This window comes from Heteronotia binoei, chromosome 12 (genome assembly GCF_032191835.1).
Source record: "Heteronotia binoei isolate CCM8104 ecotype False Entrance Well chromosome 12, APGP_CSIRO_Hbin_v1, whole genome shotgun sequence".
NCBI lineage: Eukaryota > Metazoa > Chordata > Lepidosauria > Squamata > Gekkonidae > Heteronotia > Heteronotia binoei.
The window spans coordinates 34,233,225-34,246,834 of record NC_083234.1 but is presented as its reverse complement, the minus strand read 5'-3'; the positions used below and the strand labels follow the sequence as shown (position 1 = coordinate 34,246,834).

At 49.1% G+C, this 13,610-nt stretch overlaps 1 protein-coding gene across 1 annotated transcript; it reads right to left on the bottom strand.

The window, feature by feature from the left end:
• Positions 1 to 10,005: 10,005 nt before the first annotated feature.
• Positions 10,006 to 12,799, bottom strand: ZNF703 (zinc finger protein 703). Its single transcript, XM_060251116.1, has 2 exons — positions 12,512 to 12,799; positions 10,006 to 11,641 (listed from the first exon to the last, which is right to left on the bottom strand). Exons 1-2 carry the CDS (start codon positions 12,782 to 12,784, stop codon positions 10,187 to 10,189), a joined length of 1,728 nt encoding a protein of 575 aa, XP_060107099.1. The 5' UTR covers positions 12,785 to 12,799; the 3' UTR covers positions 10,006 to 10,186.
• Between the last annotated feature and the right edge of the window lie 811 nt (positions 12,800 to 13,610).

The following is a 13,610-nucleotide window of genomic DNA, read 5'->3' as shown; positions in this document are numbered from 1 at the left end:
ACTTGTGTAATTTTTTTAAAAAATAAACTTTGGATGCCACTGCCCACACATCACAAGTGATAGTCCACCTCAATTTAGAAAAGTATGTTTTTTAAAAACTGTAGCTGCAGAAAAAATAGCCTGGAGGGAAAAGAATGGTGTGTAAGGCGGACACAGAATCTGAAGTCAAGATTAAAGGCTTACTGTTCTGAAAATCTGCAGTAATATGTGCATGTGTAATGGGCCTAAATGGACCAATTATCTGTAGAAGGCAGTTTTACTGTGTTAAAAACATTTCTCACCCATGAGGGCTAGCAACTTGCTTATTGTTTTCAAAAATGACTGTTAAAAGCCTCCAAAAAATTCACAATCAACTATTTGTACCCTACAGATTTCTACACGCCAGTTGCTATGCCCTGTTAAAGTTCTTGCTTGCATATGGTAACAGCCCAACTCCCTTTGCTGGAACCTCTTTCACTTGATCTTCATCGACTATTTTTTCACAGGAGTCCATCTTCTTTAAATGAAAGAGAGAAAAGAGAAAAGAAAAAGACCAGAGCTGAATCCATCATTAGCAGACAACAGACTTTGATGCTCTCATTCATGAGCTGGGTGGCAGATACCTCCTCTGCAGCCAGACACCCTTCATGATGAATTAACTGAAATATTTAGCAAGGATCTCACACCTTGAGAGAACAGCTTGCAGGCTGCAGCATCCAATTCATTCTTGGTTCCTAGTTCAAAAGGATAACACAACCTTTGTTAAGTTTCGGCTGTGAGGGGAAAAAAAACCCCTCTCCTGTCTTTTAAAGTCATCCCTGCAAACAAACAAAAAAATCTTTGCATGATTTCTGTTTAAGCAGCCAACAGTTGCAAAGTGTCCCAACTCTTCTCCCCCCACACCAACGAAACACACACCCACCCACACAACTGCTGCAATAAATCAATAGGAAAATAGAGGCTGCCAGTTAGACTAAACAAGTGCATTTGTGAAGCTTGCTAACCCTCATTAATCACTCTGACAGCCCTAAAAACACATTTCCCCTTTAATGACTGTATTTGGATAATCAGTGCTTTTTTCCTCCTCAGTTAGAATTTGAGTAACGGACAGCTGGTGTTATTGCAACCATTCATGGGGGAGCGTGGGGATCGGGGTCAGCCCGGAGTCAACCGCTAAAGGTCTTTCACAGTCTTGGGCCTAGAGCTAGGAAACTCGTTGTTATGCAATAAGGAGAACAGCAGTTTACTGTCAATAGGAATTGGAACACATCCCTTTGCTGTGTCCCGGCTCCCACCTGTGTCATTGAACAACTGCCCCCACAGGGCAGAGAGACCACTGGCAGCTGCCTTGGGAAAAATAAATAAATAAACCTCTTGCCTTTAGCCCATTTCTTTGCTTTCAGGCAAACACAAAACCCCAGAGATTTCCCTCACTAAATGCTGCGAGCAAATTACATGCACGTCACATACATGAAAATGGCAATTCAAAAGCACAGAGCTCCTAAATTAAGCCATATATTACCCAGTGCGCCTGGCTATATTTTTTTCTTCTCAGAAAGACAGGAAGAAATCAAATCATGCTGAAAACTCTCGAGTGTGGGCTGTTAGACAGAATTATTAATAAAGTACACCCTGGAGCTCTTATTAGAAGATGAATTCAGCAGTAACCAAGGCACATGTCTGACGGGGACTTCTTTAAGGCATTAGTGGCCTGATCGCTCTACAGCAGATAAAATTGCAGGTTTCCAAATAATGCTTGGCAGTGCTGAGAACCATATTGTCTGCTTTGTGATGCAGGAAAAAGGAGCAGCAACCTGGAATTTGTTTGAATAAAACAGGGACTTGAGTGAGGCTGTTGTCTGTGGTGGTTGAGACTCAAAACATTAGTCAGGCTGAGCAGAAGCTTTTGTTCAGGATTACCTTTTCACACAAATGCCCAGGAAGCGCAAGACTCAAGGAAAAGTCAAGAAAAAGTGTCATGTACCTCAGAAATACTGTACTCCCCTTACCAACTTTCTCATTGAGAGCAACAAAACAGCCACGCTGCAGTGACTAATTTAAAAACTAGGTGTGGCAACCACCTCCCACAAAAGTGATTGCCTCCATCCAAGAGAAAGCTGTGTTTTGGCAAGGTTACAATTGCATGGAGATAAACCACCCGATGCACATGCTGTGGCAGCATGCACATTATCACATTTTTATCCCACCTTTATTTTGAGAGTACATGGCTTGTCACTCTTGCATGTTATCCTGTTGACAATCCTGTAAGGTAGGTTTAGGTTAGCAGAATGTGATTCATCCAGGATCATCCATTGAGCTTCACAGTTGAGTGGGACTCTGAACCCAGGTCTCTGCCATCTAACACTCCAAGTACTACACCATGCTGGCCTAATTTATTGCTTTTGATGCCAGAGAAGATCACAGTTATAATAAGCTTTGCATAGCTAATAAAATATTGCAAATGTCTGCATATATAAAGTCTGGGATGAGCATGTCACCTTGGATGATTAAAAACTGACCTTGGTTTAGCCCAGGAATAGCTAGGTTAGATTCTAAAAATGTCTACTTTGCTAATAGGAAGACTGGAAGATAACCTCTCTGAGTGGAGCTATACGTTACCAACATAAAAAGGTAAAGGTAGTCTCCTGTGCAAGCACCAAGTCAATACCGACCCACGGGGTGATGTCACATCATGATATTTTCTTGGCAGACTTCTTGGTACGGGGTGGTTTGCCATTGCCTTCCCCAGTCATCTACACGCAGCAAGCTTGGTACTAATTTTACCAGCCTCAAAAGGATGGAAGGCTGAGTCAACCTTGAGCCAGCTACCTGAACCCAGCTTCCGCCGGAATTGAACTCAGGTCATGAACAGAGTTTAGACTGCAGTACTGCAGCTTACCACTCTGTGCCACAGAGCTTGTTACCAATATACAGATCCCAAATAAATCAAATTAGCCTAAGTGTTAACAGTAATATTTGTATCCCACAGCTTATGTTCTGTAACAAGCAACATGCTTCACTCACAAGAACTTTGCAACGTAGGCTGGAAGATAGTGCGTGCTTTCACACGGTGACTGTTTGCAAGTAGATTTTGCCATTCTTACACAGTAAAAATCCAGTTGCAAAGTGCATTATTTAGCACCCAGTGATTTGAACCTAGACTCCCTGTTCCAACTTAGCTCCAGCCACAGCACTCCAGAGGCCGACAGCAAACTCAGGTTCCCCTCCGTGTAACACATGAAACAGCTTGAACTCTCTGACCCCATACTCAGCCATGCCACTGTCGCCTATTTTTTTTCTTGCAGTCCCAACCTTGCATGATAGATGCTTAGCCCTTGTTCCTAGTAATTCATTTCATAGACTCTTTTAGATTGCCCTATTTCATTTTATTCCCAAGAGATTTGCAAATCCCGTGAATTGCTGGCCACAGACTGCGAAGTTCCACATGGTCCCTGTGGTAATTAAGAGTATATATGCTCCAAGGAAGATAATTACCACCGGGACCACACAAAGCTTCGCAGACTATGGCCAGCAATTCACAAGATTTGCAAATCTCTTCAGAATAAAATAATCGAACCATGTTCTGTCTTCTGCCCTTTCCCTGCAGTTGCACAAATTGCAATAAATATATTTGATGTCTTTAATAATAATAATTTGTATCCCGCACTCCCCGATGAAGCAATTTCTCCTAGGATTGCTAGCATGCTTGGAGAAAAATGTGTGAGTAGACAGTTGAAGCTTTTCGTGGAATGGAAGTAAATCATGTTAAGCTGGTAAATAACATCCCATTTATGCTCTATTACAAGGACAGGGCATTTTCCACCAGACCTGTTGGTGACCCTACCTCTCCCCACTGCTTGAGAATGGTTAGTTGGATCAGGCCCCCTTTAAAACCTGAAATGCAGGTTCATATCTTATACAGAGTTATACAGAGTTACACTGAACTAGCTCCCTGTTCCAGAGTCTGCATGATACTCAATGCAGCAAATGCAACAAAGCCAAACCTTAAACTAAAGCTTCATGTTACATAGCCCATGTAAAGGCATTCCAAAGTGAAATATAAGCTCTGCCCTGATCCCAGCACAAGGGGGGAAGGCTTGAGACCTTTAGCAAGAAGTGTCCCTGAAAACACAACGCAGAAAAGCTCCAGATCTTAGTGCTTGAGAAGAATGTCATGGACCAGTCTCTGCATAGACTACTTTGTGGCTGGAACCAGTGTGGTTTATTAGTTAGGAGCAACAGACTCAAATCTGGAGAACCGGTTTCAATGCTAAACTCCTCATGAAGCCAGCTAGGTGACTTTGGGCGAGTCACAACTCTTTCTGCCCCAAAAATAAATCTAGCTTGCCTCCTAGTGGTGCAGAATGCTAAAGAGCTTAAGGCTTCCAGACAATCCTAGGATCTCCTAGCTATACTACACACAATGTCATGCAGTTATTATTATTTTGTGACTGGAACAGATAGGTGTGATGTGTGAAAAAAATGAGTGTTTATTATTATTTTTTTTGCTACAGGTGGCCCTATCAGGAAACCAAGGTGCAACAGAGCATGTTTAGTAGTTTCATGGTCCATGTATTTGTAGCAAAACAGTACATGGGTTCTTCACTTGATGATGTATGTATTTTGTATAGGCTTCTCTCTGCATGAAGATGTGGAATAACATCGCAAGCAGACTAACTTTAGGCCAGGTTCACACACTGGAGAATGGGATGGCGGTGTTGGGAGGTGAAGGAATGAAGAGTCCCACTTCAGACTCCATGTGGAAAATCACAGGGGAGAAATGTTAAGCACTTGCGAGCAGAAAACGAGCACTGCATGCAAAGGGGAAGGTAGAGCATTCTCCCTCTCTCAGCCTAACTTACCTCAGGGGGGATGCTGGGAGGATAAAATGGAAGAGGGGAGAAAAATGAAAGTTCCTTTGATTCCTCATTGGGGATATAAACAGGCTATAAATTAAGTAAATAAACTATTTGGGGGCTTTGCCACCTCATTCTTTTGCACATGTAAACTAAGCTGCAGAGCTGGCTTTTGACACAAAGAAGGGGCAACAGCAGAGGCACCAGGGAATTGTTTATCATCCCTGATTTGCCCTCGCATAACATCTGAAGAATTTGCTTTGGCATCTCCCCTTGAACAACAGATACAGACACAGTTGGGAGAAGACTGGGAGAAGATGGACTGGTGTCTGCTTCAGGATGTTTTGTTCAATACAACCCAAACGGATGCTTGTTAAAGAAAAAAAATATTCTAGATATTATTTCCATCTTGGTGATTGACAGACCACTTATTGTCATCATTATATGGTGTGCTAGACATAAAACATGCACAGCAATTGCAAAGCTCACTTATAGCCACTGAAGTCTTGGCATCTAGACCAACTAAGCAGAAAACCCACACAAGGGATACTCCAGTCTTATCCTGACAACTGGACAGCCCAAATCTGGGCCAATTTACTCTCAAGTAGGTCCCCCTGAGTTCAGGGGGGGGCTTAAACTGTGCCTAGTTTCCTCTTGAATCTTGCCCAGTCATTCCACAAATTTGCTTTTTGTATGTAAAACTGATATAACAGGGATGGACCCGCAATTTTTGGTGCCCCTTCCAAAATACTCTGTGGAACCTGGTGTCTGCTTCAGGATGTTTTGTTCGATACAACCCAAACAGATGCTTGTTAAAGAAAAAAATATTCTAGATATTATTTCCAGCTTGGTGATCGACAGACCACTTATTGTCATCATTATATATATTTTAAAAAAAACAACTATATACGTTACTGGGAAATTTGGTGATAGATCAAATCCTTCCCTGTTCGTAAACAGAACTCTTTGTTAGCTTGTTCAGTCAGTTTAACACCCCACAACGCTTGCCTACAACAGGATATTAGTTTCAGTCCTCCAGGATATACTTAAAAAAAAAATCCTCTCAGGGCTTTTAACATACATGATCATTTTTTAAAAAACTGCTCTTGGCCTATATAATCTCAAAACCTTATAAAGAAGGGCAACCCCTATCCTGGAATTTGCCTGCAGCTCTAAAACCAGCTTTGAGATGGAAGGATGAAAATGATACAACTGCTTTCAACATTTGTGACCGCACTAAACTAAATGAAAACCTCTCCCCCTTCGTAAACACAAAATCCTATCAATTTGTACACAGAGTACACTAGTCCCTCTTGAACTGCCAGGGAAAGTTCTTACCAATCAAAAAAGGCCTTGAGATTCTGTGGACAGAAAGGGGCTTGGATCGGCCATGAATCCAAAATCAAGGAAAACAAAAGGGGCGGCAGGGGGAAAACCCCATCTCGTCTATGTAGTCATTCCTCAAAGGCAGCTCAAAGAACCCCATGTTTGACCCTTATCTCCACTGCTGACTCAACTGGCCCTCTGCATATATTCTATGGCTGCTAAATTTGTGGCTGAAATGGTGATGCCATGGATGCCTTTTGGCATGGTTGCAAGAGGGGTTCCCACACGGATGGAGCTAAAGACGACAGATTTCATCGCTATGGTTAGAACTCAGCCAAACGTATGAGCTGCTTCACAAAACTAGCTTCCCGTGTTGGTTCAAGTTGCCTTCCTGATGCTACCTCTATCACTGGCCTAACAAGAATTTGGGGGTACTGAGATATTTCTTATGCCCTTAGGGTTGTCAAACTCCAGGTGGGGCCTGGAGCAGTCCCAGAATTACAACTGATCTCTGCATTACAGAGATCAGCTTCTGCGGGGAACATGGGTGCTTTGGAGGAAGGACACAATGACATTATACCACTCCATCCCCACATCCACCCATCCTTATGTTCCACCTTCCAAATCTCCAGAGTTGGCAACTCCCTTTGGTTCTCCCATCTATCAAATGTGTCCTGCCTTTCAGGACTTTTGTCTGCAAAAGACTGCAAACCGCATTGTACATTACAATAATAGCTCTATAAACTAGATGTGAGGCTTCATTGCTGAGTAAACCCAGTGTGCTAGTACAGCCAGGATGAGGCTCCACGCAACCAAAGACCCAGCATCTATCTTTTTAAGAACATTAAACACCAAGGAATAGAACATCATGCAGTCCCTACGTTTTTCTTCTCTGGCATTTTTAACATTTGATTTCAGGCCACACCGTTTAAAAAGATGATTTGGGGAGGATTTATACCTGGCTACTTCTCAGACTAAGTAGCTGGCAAAGTCACTTTAGGTTTTTCCTAAAAGGCTCTCAGACTCACAGATCAGTCGAGGAAAGACTGATGTGTTGGCAATGACTCATGGTTCTGAAGAACATTCAGACTGCATGAAAACTAGCTGCAATGTCTCACCATCCTTGCACTGAACTGAGCTTCTCTCTTGAGCAAAAGGTCATCTGGACTCTATGCTGAGGCTACCCTGTCTAGAATGGACTCCTAGCCACCAGCTAGCTGAACAGAACAGCCCAGATTGTAGCAACTTCAGGAAAGGACATCAGATAACTGTTTGCTTGCTTGTCTGAAGTAACTGGAGGAGACCATTGCTGAGCCACCCGCTTCTATGTACAGATGACTTAGCTAACAGAAACCCAAGAGCCCAACTCAGTTGTCTGAGGATGCAGCGGCAGGAATACCCACAAAGAACATGTTCTGACATACAGCACGTGACATAGCAGGGCATCGTAGAGAATGGTGCAGGGCAGGCTAATGATGTTTTCCATGCCCCCATCTGAATTTCCCATTCTGCTCCAGTAAGTATCTTTAAATCCTCGTGTAAGCAGGAGGACGGCTGGATACCACTCCCATTCTCCATACCAGCCTGAGCGCCCATGTGTGAACACCAAGGTGACACCAGGGGCAGGGGAACATGAGGCTTTTTGTGCTTCACCCATGGTGTACTAGATCAAGCCCCACCATTTAAAATGTGAGGTATAGTGCTCACATTATACAAAGGCTAATGAAACATGCACTTCACCGAAATGGCGGGGAACTGTCATGGCCAACAAGAAAAGCCAAATAAACTTTACTCTGGTGAATCTGGCTGCAAATCCACAGTAGCTGGTGGCAACCTAGCAACACAACCAAGTCAAAAGCCTTGCCAGTCTAAGACAATGGGCTGAACACACTTCAAACAGAGATGCAAAACTCCAAACTATCCCCCTTCCCCCACCCACTCTGCAGTTCACTTACAAAAAAAATGTCACAGAGACATGCAGATCTGGATCTCATTGTCTGGAGGTACTGGTACACATGGCTGCAGCCGCAGTGATTTGCAACAGGAGGAAACTCCCCAAATTGCAAGACCACCTGACTTTGTGGCTGATACCTCCAGAAGGTGGCATAGATTTTTTTTAAAGCTCAGAAAAATAATATGTTGGAGAGGCATCTAACTGCTGGTTGTGTTTGTCCCTGAGTAGGTGTACAAAGAGCAAAAGCAACATCCAGGCAAAAGGTGTGTTACACATGGACTTGTGCAATGCACACTTGCAGTACTGCTTTTCTCCAACACTAGATGGTGCTGTAGGCTTTCAATGCTTAACCTACTGCAGTTCTGTTTTTTAAAGTCTCACTGCCCCTCGGTTTGTATTTTTCTTATGAGAACAAGTCCCCACTTTAAGAAGCAGAGTTAGTACAAGACAAGATCTTGGAGGAGAGAGAGGAAGACCCGAGCTGTGCACAGTAGAAAGAAAAACAGACATCTTTACTTCAGACTACTAGGGTAACATTACCACTTTTGACTGCTCCCCCATACAACCCCCCCCTCCTCCTCCACAACTAGAAAGCTAGCACATAGGGGAAGCCTTTGCCTATTGTACCGGTTTCCTATTTGCAAGGAGACTGCAGCTTCAAAATGTGACTGCTTGCGGTCCAAAATGGCCAGTCCATCCTCTCCCTGCCGCAGTGTTCATATTTCTGCAGGGCTCCACCAGACCTAAATGCGCACGCACCTCAAAATACAACCATCAGAGTTATTTCAGCCAGCAACACCTAAAGCACTCACTGACACTTGATTCCCTTTTGAGGGGCCCCATTTTGCACTTCCAAGGTGTGTAATACACATGGGGAGCAGGTGAGAATGCAAGACAGCACGCACTGCAAAGTGGATATAGCCAAGTATTCATTTATTAACAAAATAAGACTTACCAGAACGGAGCTCTAATCACCCAAAACGATCCACAGCCTTCCGCGTTGCGTTAGACTGGGGATGGGGGGGGGGGGGCAGGCTCCATACCCTAATGACTGTTCCATTCCTATAGGTCAAGAGTAGTTGAGGGGTGGGGGGCAAAAGGAAGGGTTTGTATGGGTGTTTTTTTTTTTTGGTATGTAGATCTGAGCCTCTAGATGAGGGTTCAACGAGCCCCCCAAGTTAGCTGGATTTGTTTACATGATCCAGCTTTTGCACTAATGCTGAGCAAAGTTCTTGCGAGTTCTCCATTTGGCGCTTGTGAAAAAAAAGTTGCTCTATTCCAGTCATTCAAGGATGCCAATTTCACTTAAATCCAGCTCTTTTAAAGGAAAAAAAAATGTGAGAGATGCCCTCGTGGTGGACTCTTTGCTTCCCACTCTTCCTGGGCCTCTTTGTAACAGCAACGATCCAAGCACCCACTGTATTTGCGGGCCAATACTGTCTATACGGGGGCACCCGCGAGCTCTTATTGGGAAGGATCCTGACTGCAAGAGAAGCAGTCCCAGCCAAGCCGGTGGCAAAGCTAGGCTTTTCCCTCGCCTCCCCGAGAGATGGCACCCAGCAACTAGGGATACCAACCCCGAAAAGCCGCCCTTCTTGATTCTGCAAGCAGAACAAAGCCGAACCATCTCTAGCCGATCTCCCACCACCCCTTCCTCCAAACACAATACACAAAAGGGGGGGGAATATTACATTTTTGGTAACTGTACAAAAGGAAGAGGAACTGGGTTTTTTAATTAAAAAAAGAGATAAAACAAAGCGAGGGAAAAGGAGAAGAAACTTTTGTTGTTGTTGCTGTTGAGAATCATGCAAAAGGACACCAGGGCGGAATTTAAAATAAAATCAAAGGGGAATTTCAAAAGAAACACAGGAAGAGCCCCCAAATGCCTGCAAAAGTAAAGGGATTCTTTTTTTGTGAGGGGGGGGCACAGACTTTTTGCATACCATTGATTCATTGGTGTATTAATGCACTTATATTCCCAGCTTTAAGCTAACATACAGTCAATAAATACACAGTCCAGGGCAAGGGGCAAGAGAAGTCACGAGACGGGGGCAGGGGAGATGCGCTTTAGTTACTGATATCCAAGTGCAGAGGCTGAAGTTAGTCTTTGGCCATACAGGGCATACGGAGAATAGTAGGGTCCAGCCGCTGGCAAGGAGGGCACGGGCAATGCCCCGGCTGTGGGCAAATGGCTCTTGCCGTAGGGATGGTATCTGTTTAGTCCCAAAGTGTGTGGACTTCTCAAAGACAGGGATCCCGGCAAGGAGCTGGGGCTTCCGGGGGCCGTGGGCGGGAGATGGAGGTGGCAGGATGCGGCAGAACTCAGCCCCGAGGCAGGGTAGCCAGCCAGGAGTTTTTCCGCCCCGGGCAGAGTGGTGTGGGTCCGTAAATGGGCCAGGAGTTCCTCCGAGGTGGCAAACCTCTTGTCGCAGGGTCCGCTGGCCGACACCCAGTTGCATATGTGGGGCAGGGCGTCGTTCTGGAGCATGAAGCCGTAGGTGTAGAGGGGGTGGCCCGGCAGGCTGGGCGTGGCACTGGAGAGGGTGGTATGGAGCGGGTGGGTGGGGTACACCAAGGGGTATCCACTTTTCAGGCTGCCGGGGTCATGGACGCAGCTGGAACAGTTGCTGGTGCCTAAGTGGGAGGCGCTGTGGTAGCTCAGGCAATAGGGGTCGCGGCATAATCCTTGCATGAAGGAAGGAGGCGAGGCCCCAGTCAGCGGGCTGGAGCTGGGGGGCTTCCCGGGCAACCCCAGGGCCCCAGGCAACTGGCTGCTCACCAGGCCAGCCTTGGTAGGATCCAGGCTGGGCACGAACTGGGAAGGGTAGCCTGCATAGGCCCCGACGATGGATCCGTGGTAGCCGATGCTGGACGGAGGCAGGGGAAAGACCGAGTGGCCCGGCTTGTAAGGCGACACCGGGGCCACGTGGCCCGAGGCCGCCAGGGCGGGCGGCTCCGACTTGCGCCCGGAAGAGGCCTCGCTGTGCGCTCCCGGCTCGGCGCTTCCCGCGCCGCTGCCCGCCCGGCTCCCCACGTTGCCCTCCGGGCTGGCCTTGGCGTCTCCCTCGAGCTCCTTCTTCTCCTCGGGCCCTCCTCCTCCTTTGCCCTCCGAATGGTGCGGGGAGCTGCCCCGCGAGCCGCCCGGGGAGGAGGCGCTGGAGGAGGACGAGGCGGGAGCGGCGGCGCCGTGCGGAGGGAAAGGCGGGCAGGCGGCGCTGGGCACTCGGAAGCCGGTCTTTTCGGAGCCCGGGCCGGCCTGCCCTGGCGGGCCGCCGCCGCCGCCCTCTTTGCGTGGATCGCCGCTGCCGCCTTTGGAATAGGGCTTGAAGCTGGACTTGTCCTCGCCGGCAGGCTCCCCCAGCTGCTTGAGGGCCCCGGAGGCGGCGCGGCTGCCCGATTCCTTGTCCGAGCCGGGGAGGCCGGCGGAAGCGCCCGAGTTCAGCTTGGAGGCGGGTGGCGGGTCAGGCTTGCCGATCTGCGAGCAGGTCTGCGCCAGGAGCGCCAGTGGGCTCTTCTTGGCATCCAGCTGGGAGGCGAGTGGGGTGGGGGGGGGGAGGAAAGAAAAAAAAAGCCAGGTAAGGTACAGCTGGGGGGGTGGGACAAGTCGTCGAGGCGCGCTGCGACCGCCCCCTCCATTGAAAACTCCCCCACCGGGTCTGAGCCCCCGCAAAACCAACTTGGAAGGGCCCCTAGAGTGCCCCTCGGGCAGCCCCCCTTCCCCGATCCCCCGGCTTCGCCTTCCCGTCGGTCGTTCCTCCCCTTAACACAGCTCGAAGAACTCGGAATTCCTCCTTTTCCCAGCAAAAAGCAGCCGCCGCCGGGCCATTTCCCCCTGGCCGTTCGCCACCTCGGGGGTCCCAACTCAGCCGGCTTCTCTCGGGAAGAGCCTCTTCCTCCTTCCAGCGCACCCACCGAAGGGAAAAAAAAGGCTCAAACTCTCTTTCTCTCTCGCCCCCCCCCCCCGATCCTTTTATATAATAGTCGTGCGCAGCCACAAGAGCTCAAGAAAGGGGTGAACCTCCCGACCATAGACTCCTAAACTTACACCCCTCGATCCCAAAGGGTTACAAAACAGGGCTTAAAAAAAGACGCCACTCAAAGAGACTTCCGACGTCGGGCTCGGTTTCAGGGAATTGAGCAAGTTGGGACGAGGGAAGGCTTCCCGGTTGTCCCTCAGCAAATTCAAGGAGACCAAGGAAGTAGGGAAACGAGGCAGGCGGACTTTTTAAAGCCAAGCCCGGGGAAAAAACAGTCCTAGGGTGGGGTCCCCGAAACCAAGGCGGGACTCGGGGGGCAAAGGCGCGCAGCCCTCCGCGGACGCCGGCAGGTGACCGAAACCCTTGGGGGGGGGCGTCCAAATCCGCCGACGGCCTGTCTGGGGAGGGGGATGACTGACCTCGATGGGGCTGACGGGCGTGGACGAGAGGGGCTGCAGGTATTCCGGGTGCAGGAGGTGTCCGCTGTGGGCGCTCAGCATCTTCAGGACCCTGATGGGAAGCCGGTTCGCCTGGCGCAGGGGGTCGTCCGGGGGCAGGTGCGAGAGCCCGGCCGGGTACGCGGCTCCCGGGGACTGGGCTGCGGGAGGGGTGGGTGCCGCCGCTGCCGCGCTCTTGCCTCCGCTGCTGCTGGCCGATGTCCTTGCGTTAGATCCAGCGGGCGAACCGCTCATTTGGGGGAGCGAGCCGGACAGGGCGGGGGTGGGGTCGGGCTGGGCTGGGGAGGGGGGGGAGAGGGAGGAAGGGCGAGGCGAGCACTGCAGCGCGCAGAGCCGGCCAGGGGCGTCGTAGCAACGGCGGCGAGGGCGACCGCACTGGCCCCAGCGAGACAAGGCAGGAGGGAAGGGGGGAAAAAAAGCCTTCCCGTTCCCTGAGCCGCACGTCAAATAGCTCGGATCTGCAGCACACTTCAAAGGCACCGGCCCTGCCCACCAATCGGGGACGTGCCAAGGTCCTCGGGGCGGGGCCACCGGCCGGTGGGGGGAGCTAAGTCAGGGAGCAAGAGGAGAGCTTAAAGGGACCCTGCGCGTCTCCGGGATCATTCCAAAACGCGCCTCTTTCTTGCCTCTCCCACCTCCCCTCCCTCCGCCGCCCCCACATTGCAGATCGGGGCGAGGCCAGCTTCCCTTCCAAGCCAAGCCGCGGGAGACGCAGTGGGGAAAGTTGGAAGGCGGGGAGACGCTTCACCTGCTTCCTCACTCGACTTAGCGGGAGAGAGGAACGGGTGGGGGTTCAGGCAAAGTCATGGAGCCCACTTTCATCACCGAGTGAAAAAATATATATCCCTGATTCTGCAAGCCAAGCCGTTTCCCAGAGTCTCTTTCTTCTTCCGAACTTACTTTCCAGATGAAAAGGATGCCTTCCAGTCCTGCCCACCCCCCAGTAAGTCTGGCTGGCGGAGAGAAATCTGCGCCCTGAGCCGGGAAGTCTCCGCTGCAAAACTGCAAGCCTTGATCGCCAGATAGAAACTCGCTAGGTGGCCTCCTCGAAGCTAACCGG

What these genes read in the sequence shown, in the direction of transcription:
- ZNF703 (XM_060251116.1), bottom strand. Translation starts at nt 12,784, where the DNA reads ATGAGCGGTTCGCCCGCTGGATCTAACGCAAGGACATCGGCCAGCAGC. An exon ending in CGCCCGTCAGCCCCATCGAG is followed by an intron (nt 11,642 to 12,511) that starts GTCAGTCATCCC and finishes CTCGCCTCCCAG; the next exon opens with CTGGATGCCAAGAAGAGCCC.